Raw genomic sequence first — 22012 nt, forward strand, 5'->3', positions numbered from 1 at the left:
CCCCCGTCCCTGCCCTCCCATCTTCCCCTACCACACCCCTCTATTTCTTTTCCCTTTTCTTCTTTTCTTTCTGCAAATATATAAAAACTGAGATAATGGGGTTTCTCTTTATTTTACTATTGCATCAGGGCTTTATCTTAATGTGTTTGTGTATTTGGCTTGCGTTTTCTCAGAATGTTGTTTTCATATTGGTTTTTCGTACATTGTGTAACATGCCATTTAATTGTCATGTAAACCTCGAATATCACTATAAAAATTATTTAAAAAAAAAAAATATAAGGACCTCCAAAGAGTTGTACCATGTACACAGAAACTTTGGTCCTAGTGAAGAAATCTGCAGAGTGCACTACTATGTGGTTAAGGAATTGATAATAAAAACGGCAAGATCACAGGAAGCTATTATATTAGAAAATTTTGAGATATGTCCTATGATCTGTCAAGCCACACTCTGCTTGTCCACAAGGCCCTTAAACCGGTTCTCTCCCTACTGCAAGAACAAGCAGTATCTTACTGATGGGGGTTTCCTTTTCAACTAATCGGATGGAAGGACGGGAAGGTTGTCAACTGGCTGACCTGCATCATTTACTTGCTGCTTTAGACCTGCCTCTAGTCTCTATCCTGGATTGGCCAACGGAACCTACCTTCTGACATCTATGGAAGAACTCCAGTGGCAAACCCACAATAGGAAACTGACCTGTACACGCCTTTCTGCCTCCCCGGGAACTCAAGAGTGAAGCTGCGAAGTATCGTTCACTGTTTTAAGAGTATTTGATACTCTATTTATGCCAAGTGACTCCTTAATAACTGTGTGGAGATATGCCTTTGTTTTTTTTTCTCTTGGCATTGCCTCTGCCGTAGAACCCAAGTTTTGTTTGGTGTGGGGCAGATAGCCTCATCCAACGCCATTACAGTTTCTCTTATGAAACCCTTAGAATATTCTGAGGTTCTAAGTTATTGACACAGGTATGTGCCTTATACATCCCTATTCAATGATTGTGTGAGCCCTTAGGAAGGCCAAAGAGCAGAGTCAAAGCAACAGCCTGGTTTTATCCAGAGCCTTTGGAGGTAAGAATGTTGTGCTGCAGGCTGTTGCCAGGTTGTGGTCCTTGGGCACACTTGGGTCGGCAGGACAATGTGCAATACTGATTAAGCAAGCAGAGAATAGTAAAGGAAAGCCAGGGTTCAGGCAGGCAGCAGGCAAGCAAAGTCAGGAACAAAGCCAAGGGTCAAGTACCAGAAATGCAGAGAATAGACTCCAGTGACAAGGGGGTCACCAAAGACACTGGGGAACACAGGTAGTGGCAAGAGGCACAAGTGATACACGAGTCAACAAAGACAAAGGGGAACGCAGAAGACAGAGGAGGCACAGGGGTCACCGCAGACACAGGGGAACACTGGTACAGTACAAGGGAAGAGGGAAACAACTGACTAGGCTTCAAGGGGTTAACACAGGAGCTGGACTGGGAAAGCACTCAATTAACAGACAAGTGTATAGCAAATGCTAAGAGCTAGAGGGCTTGGCAGTAGTGGAGACACTCTGGATGAATGCTGAGTCAGCTAAATAGCAAAGGGCTATTAAGAGGTTATCTCCTGATTGGCTGGCAGGAAAGGTGATGCTGAATAAACTTGTAAGAGCAGCCGCGCTCTTTCCCTGAATCTCTCCCCCACTTTCTTGCTGTGACCCTATTGTCACCCTACCCCGCCCTTGGATTTGATTTATATATATATATTGGGCCTATATATCCCACAACCCCATTTATTTTGTATGTTCCCCAGGGGTTACCTTATAGATTATTCTTTAATAGGGTGGCATGGAACATTTTAAGATAGTGATATTCAATGTTAAAGGATTGAATACTCATAAAAAATGCAGGGCATTACTAAATGAACTTGCTAAATATGGGGTCCAAGTGGATTTTTATAGGAAACCCGCTTCAAACGCTTTAAGGTCCCTAAACTGTCTGATTACAAATTCTCAGTTAGTTATCAGTGGCTCCTCCGGATCTCATTCCAGGAGGGGGGGGGGGCGGTCCTGATCTTCAACCCTGTTTCCTGGAGCCCTTATTGATATCTACTGCGACTCAGATAGCAGAATTCTTTTGTAAAAGGTCTTCTTGAGGACAGGCTGTTAACTCCAAGACTGGAGAAGATAAACTTTTCATCAGTGAAGCTGGGTGATCCAGCAAACCTGGAATGTATTTGGTGCAGGATTGAAAACATTTGCCAACAAATAGCAAATGACTTAAGAAATCCACTCCAGGTTTGCTGGATTATCCAGGTTCACTGATGAAAGTGTATTCTCCCCAGCCTTGGAGAGCTTTAATAAATCAGACCCATTGTCTTTTACCTCCTATTTTTTTCCTTCTCTCTCAATTCACATGTCTATTTTTTTTCCTCTCTCTCAATCCACTTCTCTCCTCGATTTGTTCCCCTCTCTCTCAATCCACTTCTCTTTCTTCTTTCCCAGTTTCCTTTCAAGTTTTGTTCTCTGTTCCCCTCTGCCCCCTCCTCTCTCCTTCTCTTTTTCTCCCTGATTTTCTTTCCTACTATTTTTCTCTTTCTCCCCTATTTTATGCTCTTTCCGTCTTCACTTCTTTCTCTCACTCCTTTCTGTCTCCTTTTCCCCATCCCCTCTCTTTTTTTCTCTTATTGTCTTTTCTCTCCTTTTTCTTTTTTCCTCTCTCTTTTCTTTATTCCTTCAATACAATTCTCTCCCCATCTTCTTTTTATCTTCTCTCTCAGTCTTCTTTTTTCTCTCTCTCTCCCCCTCTCCCATTTTCTTTGTTTCTATCCCTTTTACTGCTCTGCTCTATTGTTCTCTGTTTGCTTTTCTTCTTTCCCTCTGTATTGTTACCTTTTCTAATACAAGAAAACATGTTCTACAGACAGAATCTGTATCAGTCTGTGAACAATAGTAACAGGAGTTCAGAGTTCAATTACCTGGGGTAGTTGGGTAGGTACAGAGTGCTGGAACAGGTAGAGGATTCAGGCAGGGAATCTGTAGAGCTGCAGAGAGTGTAAGAAACTTAAAGTTAAACTTTGGTTTATAAAGTACACCTGTCACATGAGAAACAAAAGAGAAGCCAAAGCTATATTTATTCAGAAAGTTCTCAATGGCTGGCTAATTCTGGCTTCACTGCATCCCAATCACAAACCCAGAACAAGCATGTGGCAAATAAAAGTAAATTAATAGTCGAAATTCCTCACTTTTATGCTTGTTCTGGGTTGGGGTCTTGCAAAAAATACAGTTAAAGCATCAGAATCCAATTACCATCATCAGTGGAGAAATAAGAAAAGACTAATAAACAGTGGTTGGGCTGTCAATAATCACATGACCTTTCCCAGTGCTGACATCTACTCACCCTGATTTATCTGGATAGATGTAGATGGGAGCTGGAAGGCGGCTCCGACCAGTGACAAATCTCAGGAAGCGACTGCGGTCCTCTGTGCCAGAAAAGTGAGATCATAGGAAGTCAATAAATATTCAGATTACAAATCAGATCCTCATGTACATTATACGATCCACTGCCCGCAAATCCTTGAACAACTATCATGTCAACACATCTATCATCACAATATCATAACACACTATCATCACAACTATATGTGCTTGTTGGAATGTCCCATCCCAAAACTTTGGCCTTCTGGGAAGGCTCCCCACAAGATTTTAGCAGGTGTCTGTCCGGATTTGCCCCCAGTTGTGAGGTCAGGTGCTTAAGTTGGAGAAGACCTGGCTCACCATTCCAATTCAACCCAAAGGTGTTCAGTAGAGTTGAGGTCAGGGCTCTGTGCAGGACACTTGAGATCCTCCACACCATACTGGTGACTCCATGTCCTTATAGAGCTGGTTTTGTACCCTGGGGCACAGTCATGGGTGAACAGGAAAGGGTCTTCACCAAACTGTGACCACAAGACTGGAAGAGCACAGGTGTCTACAATGTTTTTGTAGGATGGAGGATTACTGGGACCCTTCACTGGGGTCACCCCATCATTGGGATGGTGGCCACATACTTTGGGTCACATAGTGTATACCCTGTCCTGATTGAGACTTTAAAGACCTCACACAGGCTGGGTGGTTTACCATTTGTGAAGTTGTTCAGTGCTTCCCAGAAATATTGCACTCTGATGTCCGTTGCGCCCAAATCCTCAAACCTGGCTGGTGAGATGGAAAATAAGCAAAATGTAAGTCAGAAGAGACATAAAAAGGAACTTTCAGAGGTATTGTTTCCTGTTTATTTTCCAAATCAGAATAATATATCTAGAGGGTAGTTAACAGCCACAAACAAGATTTATTGCCACTCTTCTATTGTTCTACCTGCACATGAACAAGAGCTGCAATTACTAAACAACAATAATAAATATAAGTTGGTTCCATAACAAATTTCATGGGGAAGCTGTAAGCACAACCCCTTTACAGGAACAATGGTGGGAATATAAATAATATCATCTGTATACCAGAATTAATTGAGACTATTATGAACTCCAAATTGCTGAATCCAGCGTGATATCTACAGGATAGAGAATCCCCCCAGCATACTTACTCAGTTTTTTTAGGGCATCCACAGAGATCTCCGGATCCCCACAGACTCTTTTCTCCAGTTCCTGCCAGGTAAGGAGATCCAATACAGCCTGAGGAACCACCTTCAGCAGTCCAGCCTGAATGGCTTCCACCTGAGAAAGGAAAAAAAATGGCAGTTTAGACAGAAGAGGAAACACAGTGCCAATGCTGAAGGATAGCTTATCTCTAATCAAGATAAGTAATTTGTCAATACCTATGTAATATGTTAGAACCAGGACTTTTTCTGTAAGGATGACAACATTGCATTCTACAATCTGCGCACAGCATTGTCACCTCAAACATACATCGACTTCAAAGTGCTGTCATGCCATTAGGTTTGCAGACACATTCAGCACCTATAACACTAACCTTTAGACTGCCTACTAAAGATCTGATTGGCAAGAAGCTCCTCAAGGGAGGATCCTGAGCCACCTGTGTGTGCCCAGAAGCTTGAAGTATTGACAGGCAATGTGAGGGTAGAGTGTTATTTGTCCTGAAATCTGCTGCAAAAATTGGGTGACAACACTGTGTACAAGGAAGTCCCAGGGGTCGATTTTTTTTTTGATGACAAATTGCAGACTTTATTTTAATGACAAATTGCAAAAAAGAGATTTAACAAGATAAGATTTTTCACCATAAGATTGTGGCCACTTTAACACAACCTACCTGCTCTTTACTCTCCTCCAGTCGTGCTTTCTGCACCATTTTGATGAACTCCAGCCGATCCTCGTAACGTACAGATATATTGCTGCCTCCAGGGACCAGCTCCACCATACGCTGATCACTCAGAACCGTTGTGTACGTCAGCTCTCCACCAAACTTAAACTCAAATGTTTCTTTATCCATCAGCTCCATCATCTCCAGAAGTTTTACCTGATGGGCAGAAGAAAGCGCGCCCCCGGCAGGGGGACAGGAGGATGAAAAAAGCCCTATTTAATCTGAAAACCAATCAAATGCTTTACAAGATCAGGGAGTTTGAAATGAGGAGTCAACAAGTGACAACATTACCATAACCAATAATCAACCCATTTATAAAATATATATATATATATAGCAGAGTGATTGGCCATTGGGGTCTGATAATAAAGGGATGAATCTGACATTCACCAAACAATTTCTAATGGAGAGTTCTCCAGGTACAAAGGTTTCAATGTTAGTGATTGATTCTTTAGCGGAAAATGCTTGGTGAATATCAAATTCACTGCTTTTTTAAACAGAACAGTGTTTTCTCCAGCCCGTTTTAGCTTGATGCACCACCCAAGAACAGCCAGGTGGTTACTGCAAAGTTGAGTTGCAATACAGAGGCTGCCACCCACCTATGGCTTCTTTCCACCCAGCTTAAAAAAAATCCAGGGGAGAACACTGCAGACCCCAATCATTAATCACATAACTAAAATTTTATACTACGAGGGGTTCCTGGCTTTGCCCCCTTCCAAATTAAATAGAAAAATGAGTGTGGGGGCATATGACAGCCTAATATCTTAGTATATAACTGTGCAATTATCAGGTCTTTGCGATTCTTAAAACTGTTTTTTCTTTTAGTGAGAAGCTGTGATGGCAGAGGCACAAGCAAGTTTCACGTCGCTGGAGTTACGGGCCCTAATGAAGTTTTTGTTTCTCCAGAGAAAGTCAGCAAAAGACATTCACACTGTGGGAGAAGTGTCCTTCCTACAGCACTGTCAAAACCTGGATATATTGTTTCAAGACTGGGCATTTCACCTTTGAAGATGATCTCCACAGTGGGCTACCCCCAACCTCAACTGCCCGGCAACCTGTTAGGCTGTCCATGAGTTGATTATTGAGGACCGGCGAATATCCGCAAAAAAGATAGCCCAGATACTTGACATCTCACGGGAGTGTGTTGGGTTTGTTATCACCACTATCCTAGACATTCGCAAGCTTTCAGTGACGTGGGTGCCGAAATGTTTGAACAGTGATCAGAAGAAGGAACGAGTTGAAGCATCCAAAGCCGTTTTGGCCCATTTTGAAGCTGCACAGGACTTTTTGGCTAGGTTAGTGACTGAGGATGAAACCTGGCTCCACATCTATGATCCTGAAACCAAGGAACAGTCAAAGGAATGGCACCACAGCGGGTCCCCAGGGCTGAAGAAGTTCGGAAACCAGAAATCGGCCAAAAAAGTAATGGTGTCTGTTTTCTGGGACAAAGACAGCATTCTGTTGGTGGACTACCTACCTTAGGGCTCTAGTATCACTGGACAGTATTATGCTAACCTCCAGGACCAGCTGAAGGAAGCAATTAAGACAAAACGCAGTGGAAAGTTGACCAAAGGGATCCTTTTTTTGCAGGACAAAGCACGTGCGCAAACGTCCAACATTGTAGCTGCCAAATTATACACTCTGGGTTTCCAATTGGTCCACCATCCCCCCTACTTACCTGACCTGGCCCCTTCAGACTAGCCAGAACTTCTCAGCACCCTCTTGTACATTAGGTTTCCCACTATTTTTTTCTTGTGACAAATAGGCAAATATGTGAAAAAACTAAAAATAAATATTTCCCTTCCTCCCAATCATGCTCCTATATTGTCACGTTGTCACTGTCTAAAGGGAACAGTGTTCACTTATTTGTAATTGGGGGATACAGTTACAGTATATATGTAAATTAGCCATAATTGTATTGTTAAGAGACACTGGTATCGAAAGCACTGTAATTAGGCTGTCACCTGTGCTAGTACAGAATGTTTGTTGGAAAGTGAACTCACCAACAGAGAATCCACCGCTGGGAAATCTTTACTCCAACTGACTTCCTCTCCCGTCAGCTGTTTCCACACCAAACCAGGTAATGCCAATACCTGTGGGCACACAAAGGTCAGTATCATGCTGGTTCAGAGAGAAATGGGTGAAAATACAATCCATACAGACTCGGCCAAATACGGTTTGAATTACAAAGACAAGACAGAATAAACCCCAATGTATGATGGACTCAGACAACATTGCGCCCTCTTGTGGCCAGATGAATACCTGTGACTGTGTGTGTGTTTGCAGAAGCAAAAAGCGCAAATGACATCATGAATTTAGTTTAGCTGCCTATAAGAAATGTTGAAGACAGCTTACAGTGAGTGAAATGATTTATTCAAATGATACTGAGTCAAGGAGGCCCTTCAGCACACAATTGCTGATCAATTTAACCTCCTGGGCGGTAAACCTGAGTGTGACTCAGGGTAGAAAAAAGATGCTAGGAGCGGTATTCCTGAGTCACACTCGGGGTAGGTAAACCTTTGGGAAATAATAGTAAATACAGTCTTACCTGATCCCCCGGCGTCGTCTTTTGCGTCTTTTCCCTTCCTCCGGCAGGCATTATCTGCACTTGATGAGTCACTGAGGAGTTCCCAGTGATGTTGGTGTGCGTGCAGGCCTTCTGTTCGGGGTGGGGTGGGAAATTCAAATTTATTTGTATTACATTCAATACAAAATAACTGTATTGAATGCAATACAAAATAACTGTATTGAATGCAATACAGTGGATTTATATGTGTAAATGCAGTACATTGTCTTTCATGAACATTTATTTTACAGTATAATATAATAGTATTAGTATATTATTTATTTATTTTACATTTTAATTTATTTAATTTAATATTTTGACATGATTTTGTGTTTCACACTTTAATATACTCATACTATTAAATTATACTGTAAATGTACCGCTTTTAGACATATAAAACTGGACAATAATGAACCGCCCAGGAGGTTAAAAGAAATTTATACTAACTGATCAGTTAGGGGCCAGTGTGCTGATAAGCTTTATTCAAGACGTATGTTGTGCATTGCCTGCCATCCGAGTCTATGGGAATGTAAATTTGGCTTGTAACTAGAGGTCCAAAAAATCCATCTGGCAGAAAGTCATTGCGCTCTATTTATAAATGATTTCCCTGTCAATTTGCTCTATATACATTCATAATTTTTGTTTATACAGAGAGCAATTTCCTATCGTGACAGCTGTGTACTTTTGAAATTGGCCACTAGGTGGCAGAACAAGTCATTGTTTTAATAGGAACTGGAATGAGAAAAGTAAAGAGATTCCACCATATGTCAGCAAATTTTAGAAAAGTTTACAGGGGAATCAAATATAAATGGGGCCCAATGAATCCCAGCAGCTTTGTTTCTAAGTAGATTAGCAAGAGGACAGAGAATATAAGACCTGAATGCAGCAATCAGCAATTTAGGAAAAGTCACCAGGACAATATAATACAGTGACTTACCAGGAACTCCTTCCCTCTCAGAGCTGCACCCATCAGCTGCCCGATCCATTGGTACTTGGCCAGGTCTTTGCAGGATGGGTTTGGTACATACATGTCCCGAGCTTCTCCGGTGCCATTTCCCTGGGAAAAGGAGAATTATCAGCAAAGTGAGATTTAAAGCCAGGGGCAGGGATAAGTAGCAAACATCTCTTACTATATGACTGTATCTGCTTTATAAAGAGAATCATCAGTTTTATCTATTCATGTTCAAGGCCTAGAAATGTATACACAACCAACATCCTACAATCCCAACAGCTTTCTATTAGCATGGAGTTTGTATATTTTCCCATGTGTTTTTATACAATTGTTCCAGAGTTTCCAGTTTTCCCCCCAATTTGTGAAAACATGATAACTTCAACGGTGTGTAACGCTGTATATATATATATATATATATATACAGTATATGTCAGAGCTATATAAATGTATAATAATAGTGTGTGACTGTGGGGGACATTAGAGTGTCAGCTCCTCTGTACAGAGACTGATGGGACTGGCTTAGTGTTCTCTGTACAGCACTGTGGTATATGGTATATAAATGTATATTGTGGCGCAGTGATATTAATGTGGTACACAAGGGGGGAAATTAAAGATTGTGACATATGGGGCGAGTTGGAATTTGAAACAATAACAGTTGGCCCACCTGGTTTGATGTGCGCACAAAGAAAGGCAGCGGCACGGGAGAGTCTGCAGAGCTAGGGCACAGCTCTTCAGAAATATCAGCCAGGCTGTCCCGGAATCCTCCACCTAGAATTGAACAAACAGCAATAAAACAAATATACACGAGTCAACTAGTTTTTCAGAGTAATTGTAGATGAGAAGAGATATCAATACCTCTGATTAAGTTTATGGCGATAAAGACAATGTTCATTGTGTTTTTATTTAAAATAAACCTTTCCATACAATGCCACTCTCAGGTGCATGCATTTGTCAGTTGGACTTTAACACTCTCCAGGACTTGCTGGGACTTGTAGTTCTTGAAGCACATAACCAACTTACTACACAGCATTGTGTTTATTAACATTTTGGGAAATCACAACTTACCTTGATCAATAATTCCTTCTGCAATGAATTTACATTCCCACCACTGGTCGTAACGCACTGGCCACCTAGTGGTCACAAAAGAGATACCATGAGTCAGTACTGAGAGGCTGCAGAGCGATGGGAGAATCAAAGTTTTGTGTGATGAAAGGACAACAGGGTAGACATTCAACATCTACATTCAGAAGGAAAGGGACAATGTATAACAATACATTTTTTTTCCTGATGAAGAGGACTGAGGGTTGTCCTGGCACCACAATCCATAGAGCTGCATGACAGCGCTGAGGTTGCAGCTTTCCTGTGCATTTTCTCTTTTAGATTTCCTTCCACAATTCAATCACCTTGTTAGGTGATTCTTTTATCTGCTCTCCATACAAATTCTGCTCCAGTGTAAAAGGGAATTCATTTTCTATTTCCTCATGCTAAATTGTAAATGAATAAAGTTTGATGGACACTGACCTGTAGTCCAGGGGCTTCTCAGACTTATCGGTAGGCTTCAGACCCTCGTACACCTGACATCAGGAGAATTAGAAGAAAAAATAAAAAAGGATTTACATTGTTACATTTTGTAAAAAAGGAACCACAGACAACAGCAGAATTTTAATGCTATATATATATATATATATATATATATATATATATATATATATATTAGATTTTTTTTTTTCAGCTCTGCCCAACCACCCAGCAAGTCTAGTCACTGGACATTTCTCAGCTATAGCTAAACACCACAGAATTAAACACATCAAATTCAAATACAACACTAGTTGTAAATAAAGTTACAGCTGCCCTTTTTAGTACTTACCAAAACTAAGATGCTAATATGTTTAAGCCTAAAACCCATCACTGTGCACCTCTCTGATATTGGTTTCACTTTCTTACTTGTTGCTCAGATTTAATAAACCAGACCCATAGTGTTTATCATTACTGAGCTCTTTGATCTCCTGAAATCCGTCAGGTATATGAGAGTCATAAAATGAAATCAGGACTTCCTCCCATCCCCATACCTGGCTAAACACAGACTTCTTGTAGGTGGGGTCCAATGCTGGGCTATCACGGTGCTCCACGGCCAGTCTGCGGTTGATGTACAGCCGAGGCATGAAATTGGGTTTGCTGGTCTCAGAGTCCTTCAAGCACTGAGTGATGAGTGCAGAGCGGCGTTTTGACAACAACAGGAACTGCTTAATGTACTGCGTTCAGAGGAGAATACAAATCGGTCAGATGAGCATAAACTAGGAATGGAAAGTCATAGGATGAGATCTGAGAAGTATGAAAGCCTCACCTTAAGCTGGCTAAAAGTGCCGACGCTGTGGTCCCAAGTGGGGACGAGGTGATGGATGACATTGTCTAGAAGCTTGACAAACCTGCCAGAAAGGACCAGAGGTGAGTGGCCAATCACGGCATTCTGATCATATCATTCCATACAGCATGGTATATACAGAGGCCGGCAACCTTATCCCAGATTTCCAGGTGAGTTTGTGTCTAAAAGTATACCAGTTTCTGTACGGACCACCTGACTGCAAAACCATACTGTAATAATACGCACATATATATCAGAAATATTTCTCCACATTTTCCATCTTGGTAGAGGAAACTAAATAAATGCTTTGTCTTGCCAGCAGCAAATTGAAAATTTTCTAAAAATTATGATTTTGCATTATATTTTAACATGTCACAATACTTTACAGTTCCACTGCCGCGCCCCCTGCACTGTAACCTATTATACAGGAATTACAGGAAGAGAGTGACACAAATGAAGGGTGATTTTATATCTCAGGTTTATCTAGAATTATAATTCCTCTATTGTTTCCAAGAACAACAATTATATTGTAAAACAGGTAAAACAAAGACCTCACCACTTTAGGCGAGAGGCTTGGGAGGGCTACAACTGTCAGATTTTTATTTCTGTTTGCAGATTTTCCCTTGCTTCCGGTCTGCTAATATTATTGTTCAGAAAATCTCTCGAAACGAAAGCAGCAATAGTAACAAAAGCCAACAAAGATTCTAACCCCACAAAATGATTTGACCAAGTTATTTAGCATCTGGAAAATCTGACCTCTGGAGGATTAGGGCTCTCCTGTACAGGACGTCGGGGTCAATAGCCTCCATTCGTGGGTATCGCACCAGGTTTGGGGGAAGAAACATGTCAGCTGTAAGCCCCAGATCTCTCTCCTTGGAGGACTTAATTTTTATCCCTCGTATCCGGACATCAATCCCCTCATCTGTGGGAAAAAAAAATTTATTGGAAGGAAAAAAAGGGGGAACATTAAAGGACGACAGGTGATTGGGTACACAGCCCCCTCCAAAGACATCGGGTCACCAGTTATGTCAGAGCTATATAAACGTATAATAATAGTGAGCAACTGTGGGGGGGGGGGACATTAGAGTGTCAGCTCCTCTATACAGAGAACGATAGGACTGGCTCAGTGTTCTCTGTACAGCACTGCGGTATATGTCAGAGCTATATAAATGTATAAAAATGTGTGTGACTGTGGGGGGGGACATTAGAGTGTCTGCTCCTCTGGTTCTCTGAACAGCACTGTCGTATATGTCAGAGCTATATAAATGTATAACAGTAGTGTGTGACTCTGGGGGGGCATTAGAGTGTCAGCTTCTCTATACAGCACTGCTGTATATGTCAGCCCCATACAGAGGAGGGGGGAAGGGTCAGGCAGGTGTGATTAGGTGATGTGAAGATGCTGCAGGAACTGGAGTGTCCTTCACAGAGCTCTGATCTCAACTCTACTGAACACCTTTGGAAATAATTGGAATGGTGTGCCAGGTTTTCTCATGCAACATCAGTACCTGACCTTACTTAAGGGGTAAATCCCCACAGACACTCTACAGCAATGGCCAGACCTGCGGCCCACCTGTCAGACAGCCAGGGGTTGGGGATCCCTGCTCTACACACTCTTGGGCATCTGTTTCAGAAAATAGGGAATGTTAGAGTCAGAGAAGGAAGGCAATACTATGATTTAAAATAGAAACACCAACAAGATCAGATGACCATAGACATTAGGTTATAAAATTTATATTTTTTTATCATGTAAATGGATGAAAATTGGGAATGGAATGGAGTTATTAGGCTGATTTTTTTCTATGTGTTTAGGAAATATGAACCATACATATAAAATCTTGCTGGGTGATCTGTCCAATAAAATAAAACAAGTGGCAGTAATGGGATTCCCTGGTACCGGATACATCCCATTACCAATATTGAAATATAGTAAGAAAACTATAAGGCCAGCATCCAACCTAAAGTTCAGTTTAGGATTTCACCAGACATTAAATAAATATGATTACATATTTGTTTGGAATTACCAGCTATCTGCATCTACTCACCAAAACACTCTATGATCCGGATTTCAATAATTGGTAGGTGAGACGACATGTCTTCAAGAATACAGACATCACCAATCAAATTACTATAACAAAAAGAGAATGAAAAAATGAATACAAATGCAACTTATGACCAATGGTAAATATATATTAAAGGAGAAAAACAGCACCAAGTGAAATCATTTAGGAAAAACATTGATATAAGAAACGTTGCAATGGGATTTACAAGAAACCACTAAAACACACCACAATAAAAGTCAAAAACTAAATATAATAATTTTATTTGCAAACAGGCAAAGTGAAGGGACAGACTACTGCAAAGGATTATGGGAAAAGGCCGCTATTCAGCAGGATTGCCTCATTTGCATGTCTTTACAGCTGCCTAGCGGAGGTGGAGATCAGCGTGGCACCTGCACAATGCTTAGTTTCAGCCACACCATCATGCCTACAGCCAAGTCAGTGGGGTAAAACGCGTCGCCCAGTGCCCTGTTGCTGCGCAGGACAACCCACCAAAAATGGAGCACGCAGGAATTTTCTCCAGCATGCCGCAACACAGTTTGCATCTGGGAGAGTAACCATAACTTGCACATTACCTGTCTGTAGGGTTATAAAATGCTTAAGCAAAGTCCAGGTATACAATATCAACTGCTACTACACTGTCTACCTGTTTACTTACTTCCTCATAAAAAAAAGGTACATTTGATAACTTTGGTCTTTCTTCTGGTTTGGGCTTCTATAAACTGTACCATAAAATTATTTTGTATTAAATTCATAAAATTTGACCTTTTGCAGTATCTGTAGTACCATTACCCCAGTCAATGTCATGGTAGTTAAAATGACCGATCACTACCACTGCCCCAGCCTGTGCAGCCATTAAATTGTTTTAGGCATCATGTAATGTCACTGCCATACTCACTCTTCTATGATGATATCATTCAGTTTCTTCAAAGAGTCTCGCTCACCCCCATACACCATCACTCTTTTAGGCATGTAATTCTCATCTGTGGAGTCGACTGTCAACAGCAGCTTCCTACAGACAGAAAGAAATATTGATCATGATCTGAGGAAAAAACACTCAGTGACCCAGTAACAGGATTACAGGTGCTCTTTAAACTAAATTCCTTTAAAGAGTTATTTCATTGATACATGAAAATTATTTTATGGATAGGTCAGGCATGACAATTCAATAGGAGTGTGGGATCAATTTGTCAGCATTTTGCAACCCTCAGCTCAGTAATTTTAGAAATATAGGCCTCAAACTTTTCTATCAGTTCAACACCAGATAAACATTTACATGAATAGCTAGGAACTGTAATTATATTAATTTGTTTACTTTCCCCCTGCACCACAAGACCGAATTGCCTATTTTTGTCCAAGGTACTGTTAAAACACTACCATTACATCTCAATTCCACACATTTTTTTTTCTAATGGGCAACCGGTCACCCAAAGCCTCTGCCTTAGTGGCATGCTGTCGGTCACAAAAAAGACAGTGCATTTAAACCGAGGATGCCAAGGGCCACACAAAACCTGCAGCATCAAAAGACAGACTGCCAATTGTCAGGCGAGCAAGAGGTAAAAGCATTTTAATAAAATTATAGATAAAAAAAGCTAAGAGCAAAGGCCAACAATTACCCCTGCAGTGTGATGGGAAAGATAACATAAAATTAGCTGTTACAGAATATTTTACATTTTTAAGAATTTTTTTTAGATTTGGTTTGAGTTCCGTTTTAGATTTTGGCAGCACTTGGCCATGTGGTCTGTAGTATAGTAAGGAATGTTTTCACATCAGAGCACTCCACCCCATTGTCTGTGCTTTTTGTGCCAGCTGCCACCAATGGTTATCAGTGGAGCAGGCCACAGCAAAGTCAGCAAATTCCATTATTAGAGCAGTTTGATCAATGGATCTCATCAGGACAGCCTGCAGATTATGATAGGGAGAGAATCTGCCCTCCTCAGATATATTGGTGAACTTTGTTATGAAGGTTTTTTTCTGCATATGCAGACATATCCTTTGAAAGAGATGCTCCATGCAACTACAAACCATGTGATTTGGTGCTGATTCAAAGGTAAAGATTATGTGATGTCTCTACATACCTGGCAAATTGTGATGCGTTAATAGTAATCTCATGGCAAAAAAATTACAAAACATTGTTTAATTTTAGTTTTATTACATGTGACAGCACAAGTTTTATTACACAGCCTTCCTATGTTGATACACTGCATTCCACGCTATGCTATTGACTGACGCTCCAGCTGAAAGCTGCTGTTAGGAGAAGAAGAATTGGGCTGGAGGGAGCTTGTTAGAAAAATTGACTTCGGGAGTACAAGCACATGTAGGTCTGATCGGGAACTGAGGGACACAAAATGACCACCTCAACAAAGGTCTGAATCCAGGTTTGGTATGATCGGAAAACAGAAGATAGGGAATGATAATGCAGAATAACCAATAATGTTGCTGCAAATAATAACATTTAGGATTAGTATGGGCAGAAGCACACACTTTTTTTATTTCTACAACACAGACATTTTATTAGGACAACTGTGCTTTTCCAACTTTGTGGTCACTGTTTTGGGAAGGCCCATTTCTATTTCAGTTTGACTGCCCTTTGCACAAAGCCAGCTCCAGTTTGACCAGTTTGGTGTTGAGGATCTCTAATGTCCTGCACAGAGCCCTGACCTGAACCCTACTGAACACCTTTGGGATGAATTAGAATGGCAAGTCAGGTCTTTTTAATCAGCATCAATACCTAACCTCACAAATGGGGTAATTTTCCCATAGACACACCTCAAACTCTTTTAAAAGTCTATAATATTAGCTATAGGAGAAACTCTATAATAATGACCATGGTCCTTTAATGTGGTTTATAACGAAAGTTTACATATACACGTCCAGTGACTTTGCCCATGTATTTTATGTACACTGCACAGTCAGATTGAAAAATATTAGGCTGATAACACAGACAAGAACCTACTTCACAATGGTGCCTTCTTTCATGTTCAGTTGGATCCAGTGCTGTCCATGGGAGCCATCACTCTCCCAATAGGTGTCATGGTTGCCGTCTGTTAGGAAGGACAGATTGTTTTCTTCCTGTGGGAACATCACATTTCATTTTTCTAACAGACACTACCTTTGGTTACCTTATAGCTGGCGGTGACAACTCTCCCCACCCACATGACATGGTCGTACCGTAGCAGTGGAGACATTGATACTCTCCACAAACTGTTTTATATTGCCCAGGCTCTCATCCTCTTTCCCCACATGTTCATAAAGGAAGTGAACCAAATCCTCGTCACATTCATATGTCCAGGAGGGAGGAATAAACCTGCCGGAAAAAGAGAATAAGGACACAGCTAACACATTAGGATCTGTAAAATATCCACAATTGACATGGTATCAAAATGTACAGTATTATGTATACAAAGGTGGTCATTCAGGATAAATACATCAAATACATAGGTAGGTATCCCTAGTAAAGACAAGTGGATTGTATAAAGAGAGGTACCCTTCAAAAAGCTATTACAAAATATGGTGGCAGACAGAGCAGACACTGGGTATTGTGTTTATATTGTTATCCACCACATTTATATTTAGAATTTGCAATTTAGAGACTGCAGGGTCAAAGGGTATTATCGCTTCATGTTCATTACCGTAATTTCTGTACTGCATCCTCATCTGGTTGGGTAGATTTTGGCTTTCTTCCCAGACGCATGGAGTAAGTGGCATCCACTACATCCTCCCACCTGCAGAGGGACAGGCGTTAGCTATGAAGCCAACAAATATCCTGATATATACAGGTCAATTGATTCATACCTGCTGATGGGTTTGTAATCTATCCCAAATAACTGCTGCTGTCCAGTGGTCTTGTCAGGGGATTCCACAGGTACCAGACGGTCCCCCCCTTCTTCCTGCCTGCAGAGAAGAACCCAGCCCTCCGCCATATCACAGCTGCTGCGATACTCTTCCATCTGTTCCTAGAATGCAGAGATTACCAAGAGTTAAAATTGCTGTCTCCATGGGATGCCACTGCAACAAAATTTTCCGATATCATAAAGCTCATAATACAATTAAACCAAAGCTGCATTTACGGGGGTGGGGAGGTTATCGAGTCAAAGGGCAACAAGAGACCATTCAGGGACATGGCAATGTACAGGTATCCCCCCCAATATGGTTTTATATTTACCGGCCACTTTATTAGTTTCACCTGTGTACCTTCTTGTTACTGCAGGCCTTCCTCTATTATGAAGCATGTATAAGGAGAGGGCACACCACAGAAGAGATGGAAATATGGTGGGAAGATCCTATGATATGAACCTCCTAATCACAAGCCAGCAGTGAAGTCTGGCCACCAGGCCCAACTAAAACTATGATGTTCAGATGTGCAGAGCTTTGGGCTCTCCAGGATAACATCAGTAAGTGGCATTAAAATCTCTCAGTATGCTGTATGGTAATGATTTACCTTGCTTAGCTTCACCCACAGGCCATTGGCGTTGCCGTACTCCTCACCCGTGGCTTTCACACAACTTCCTTTTTGCACCTCAATGGTGGCCCGGGCAATCTTTTTCAGATTCTGCTTGGAGTAGCCGGGAGCCTCCCAAACGGTCAGCAGGGAGCGGGAAGAAGCAGCTGAAGTGGGGTCCTTACAGATTTTGTACTGCACCTCCCCGGGTACATAGCACAAAGCCTGGGGGAGGGGCTGGGCCAGTCGAAGACAGTTTACACATTCCAGAACACAGCGGATCTGACCCAGGAGCCGGCGCGGATCATTGATGTCCTGCATGGCGCGAACACTGCTGACAACAAGAAAAAAAGTTTATGCTCCACTCAATAAAATTTCAATGATGCATTTTAGGGGTGCTGGGACCCCGGGAGTGAAGGGGAACATGGTCACAGGTAGAATGAACTCCAAACAAATGGAAGACAAATGAATGCAATTAATGCAACCAATAATACAATAAAAAAATCATTTTTAAACATGTAAGTGCATAGATCTTATAAGAAGCTGTATCAGCTTATCACACCCCAACCCCTCACCATACACAGTAGAGCTTAGAATAGGGCAGGAGAGGGAATGACACCTAAACAGTTGTGAAGATTATAGGAGAGCAAAAAGAAGAAGAGAAGACTCCTGATCATAAGATAAGAAGATGGAAATGTCAAGGAAGCACCAGTGGTAGGGGCAATGAGGGAGCTTACATTTCAGCGCTAAGGGGGACCTTAATTGGGCAAGCGGGTCACAATGTCCAAATACACCAGGCCGGAATAATTGAAACTTTTCAAGACTGGCAAAGATGTACTGTTATATGTGAACCTGAGTAATCAGCAAACCTGGAATGGATCTGGTCCAGGACTGACTTGAAAATGTTTGCCAAATAATGGCAAATGGTTTTAGGAAATACATTTCAGATTTGCTGGATCACCCAGGTTCCCCTAGGATAGTCTATCTTCTCCACTGTGTATTTGACAAAAGGTCCCAGGGGAACTCAAAACATTTAGGAGGTTACATTTATGAACATCACATAAGGCCTGATGTTAGGTTGTAACACTATTCGTGTGTAAATTGGAGATCAAAGTGGAAGGACTTTTAAAACACTTAAAATATAAAAAAAGACATTTTTTTTGTCTAATAAAATATTTATAAAAGCAATATTCGATGAACAAGTGAACAAGTGTAGTAAAATAGGATGTTTCAGTTACATATATGTAGTTTCTGACAGTCTCACACATATGATATTTTCACAATCTCACATTGATGGCATTTTCGACGCGTTTCGCGGACAAAACAGACACTAACTGTGGATACCAGTTAGTGTCTGTGAGAGACAACTTTCAAATGAATGCTTTATATAATTTTCTTCATTAAATCTTGCACATTGGCAGCTGGGATTTCATGTGCTCCAGCTTTTTGATATCCTCACTTTACTTCCTGCTGTAGTGTTGCCGCCCCCTCCCGCTGAAAGATCTGCCTATAATCTTGAGGAGGTATTTACAGTTAGTGTCTGTTTTAAGACTCTAATGTCACCAGTCTCCATATTTTCATGAAGAGGCGGACATATCCGTGAAATGCGTCGAAAATGCCATATATGTGAGATTGTAAAAATGACATATATGTGCAAATATCATGTGTGAGACTGTCAAAAACTACATATATGTAACTGAAACAGCCTATTTTTTTACACTTATTCACTGTTTTATCGAATATTGCTTTTATATACATTTTAATAGTCAAAATAAAAGTTACGTTTTTTTCATATTTTAAGTGCCTTAAAAGTCTTTCCACTTTGATCTCCAATCTACACATGAATATTGATATCTGGGATGTGCCACTTTACTGATATTGAGATCAGAATATGTGATTTATCAAATTGACCAATAACTAAAGATAGTTTGTATCTCTGTCCGGTCACATGCTGTTTGGACTCTTGGCGCACACATAGGTGATAATTCGCCTCTTTTGCCACGTAACTGTAATATGATACATAGGAGCAATCATCACTGAGTCACTGACATTTTCACTGATCTATCACTGTGTGCCCGCTCAGATATTCCCCCCATGACTTATAGATAGAAATATCATATTGGGAACTACCAACCTGCTTTATACCACCAATACCCGAGAGAACACCGAGCTGCAAATCACAGGAGAACTCTGCAAATGTATCAATCACAGTGGAACTCCGGCTTTAACTCCCCCCAACCATCGGGCTACGGAAAAAAAAACAAGTAAAATTTGTCTCAGCGTTGCTGTACAAGGAAGCTCAATGCACTCTCCTAGCAATCCTGACACTGGGTATCTGTGCAAATTCAGGTAAACAAATTGTTTGCAGGGTAAACAATTGCCAGGGTAAACAATTGTACAGAAACATTTCCATATTCCGGCCTAACCGCTTCCGCTGAAAAATTATGAAACATTACGTGCACCTGACCACTGTGTTACCGCCGCAACACCATGGACCCACTGTGCGTAGCAGAATGCTCGGGGGCCCCTCAAAAGCATGACCTACTGTGTGTACCTGGCTACTGCAGGACCCCCCAATACCATGGCATACTGTGGGTACCTGACTACTCCAGAACCCCCCAATACAATGGCACACTGAGGGTACCTGAACACTTCAGGACCCCCCAATACTATGATCCACTATGGGTACCTGACTAGTCCAGAACCCCCCAATACAATGGCACACAGAGTACCTGACCACTTCAGGACCCCCCAATACTATCACCCACTATGGGTACCTGATCACTGCAGGACCCCAGAACCCCATGACCCACTGTGTGTACCTGACAACTACAGGACCCCTTGTGGGACTTGTCCTATTACATATACAGGAATCACAGACAGTTCTCCTTACACACACAGCTGTATGTAGACAGAGATCCCCCATTCCATGTCATACAGACACTGCAGGTCAGTCTATGGGAGGGGGGCACATACATACACCTACATACCTACCTGCAGATAATCTCCTTTACCAATCAGAATCACAAACATTACCCCACCCAACCCGGAAGTCCCCTCTACCTTATTCCCTAGAAAAGCTGCACATTCTCATGTACTTCCCAGAGTATACGCGCACCATAACCACATGCTTCAGTGTAGCTGTGCATTGCATTGCCTACCGTATATATCGCAATATGTGCACACCATCTACCATAAATGCCTGAATTGCTGGACTCACTATAATTAGAAGGTTGTATCAGTGCACTGAGCTATAATACCCTCTCTATACAGTGGGGTGCAGCGATAGCACTACATCATGTGACATTATAGGGGTGTATGAGGATCATTCTCCACCAGTGTTACAGAGAAATAAAATTTGTGCTTGCAAACACTTTTGAAAAAGTACTGGACATCCATTGGTGTTCTTTGGAGTTACAGCATTTTTTTCTTTTGTACAAAAACATTTTTGTTTGTTATAAAGAACAGGCTGCTCATCCACAGCAACAAAACCACAACAGAACGCTTCGGATCAGTCGGATGGCGCACATTTTATATAGTTTTCTGCGCTTCTATGCATGAACTTTGCACTTTTCATTAAAGACAACTGCCGCTTACCTGTGTACTGTTGCATTGGTTAACATCATTGTGGTTGTGTAATTGTGGTTACTGTGTACTTGTGTTACACAATTACACAAGTAACTTGTGTAATTGTGGTTATTGGACATTTCAGTACAGACCGGCATGATGTACTAATACAGCGGTACAGGTGTATGTTAGATCAGTGATACAAATAATGTATAAACCATATATATGGTGATAAATGTGATAATAATTGGGGTTAAAGATTAACATCTGGGTAAACATAAAAAAATAACTCTGCCTTATCATTATTATTTAACAGTATTTATATAGCCTCCACATATTATGCAGTACATTAAATGACAGATACAATAGGCCTGATTTATTAAAGCTCTCCAAGGCTAGAGAATACACTTTCTACAATGCTCGGTCAGGATTTGGTAATGAGTGCATGGCAGTTATTTACAGCAAACATTCAATGCCATGGAAGCCATGCACATTGATCGGTGTATCAAACATTTCCTTTTTGTATTGGCCTCAGAAGCCCAGCAGCCATGAGTCTGGAATGAGGTCAATGTTTCTCTTTTTTTGGAGGGTTAAAGACATTTTTCTTCAAATTTTGTGCTATAATGAGTTGCAGTGTCCTGGGTTACAATCAGGTCACCCGATCACTCACTGATTTTAAACTGCTCACCATATGGTACAGTATCGCATCTCGGAGCATTTCTTTGAGCATCTGTGGGTAAGATACATCGGGGTGCCCATCAGAATGAATTTTCTGGGTAACGAGCAGTGCTG

The 22012-nt window shown here is 41.3% G+C and overlaps 1 protein-coding gene across 4 annotated transcripts in view; it reads right to left on the reverse strand.

Annotated features, from left to right (window-relative positions):
• HECTD3 (HECT domain E3 ubiquitin protein ligase 3) overlaps positions 1 to 20711 on the reverse strand; it is a 26822-nt gene extending 6111 nt beyond the window's left edge. Inside the window, exons 1-22 of one of the 4 annotated variants that reach the window (XM_072419291.1) lie at positions 20648 to 20711; positions 19788 to 19899; positions 17654 to 17987; positions 17008 to 17168; positions 16845 to 16937; positions 16384 to 16519; positions 16169 to 16284; positions 14111 to 14224; positions 13198 to 13280; positions 11912 to 12077; positions 11138 to 11219; positions 10863 to 11045; positions 10315 to 10367; positions 9859 to 9923; positions 9458 to 9561; positions 8779 to 8898; positions 7279 to 7368; positions 5225 to 5431; positions 4542 to 4671; positions 4082 to 4156; positions 3363 to 3444; positions 2941 to 3006 (exon numbers count right to left, since the gene is read on the reverse strand). In XM_072419291.1, the coding sequence (XP_072275392.1) occupies positions 2941 to 3006; positions 3363 to 3444; positions 4082 to 4156; positions 4542 to 4671; positions 5225 to 5431; positions 7279 to 7368; positions 8779 to 8898; positions 9458 to 9561; positions 9859 to 9923; positions 10315 to 10367; positions 10863 to 11045; positions 11138 to 11219; positions 11912 to 12077; positions 13198 to 13280; positions 14111 to 14224; positions 16169 to 16284; positions 16384 to 16519; positions 16845 to 16937; positions 17008 to 17168; positions 17654 to 17974 (2447 nt within the window). In that variant the 5' untranslated portion in view covers positions 17975 to 17987; positions 19788 to 19899; positions 20648 to 20711. Of the gene's footprint in view, positions 1 to 2940; positions 3007 to 3362; positions 3445 to 4081; positions 4157 to 4541; positions 4672 to 5224; positions 5432 to 7278; positions 7369 to 8778; positions 8899 to 9457; positions 9562 to 9858; positions 9924 to 10314; positions 10368 to 10862; positions 11046 to 11137; positions 11220 to 11911; positions 12078 to 13197; positions 13281 to 14110; positions 14225 to 16168; positions 16285 to 16383; positions 16520 to 16844; positions 16938 to 17007; positions 17169 to 17653; positions 17988 to 19787; positions 19900 to 20546; positions 20601 to 20647 lie in introns of those variants that run through there. The other 3 variants (XM_072419289.1, XM_072419290.1, XM_072419292.1) reach the window with 3 other exon arrangements.
• Between the last annotated feature and the right edge of the window lie 1301 nt (positions 20712 to 22012).

The sequence above is a fragment of the Pyxicephalus adspersus genome, chromosome 8, assembly GCF_032062135.1.
Source record: "Pyxicephalus adspersus chromosome 8, UCB_Pads_2.0, whole genome shotgun sequence".
Lineage (NCBI taxonomy): Eukaryota > Metazoa > Chordata > Amphibia > Anura > Pyxicephalidae > Pyxicephalus > Pyxicephalus adspersus.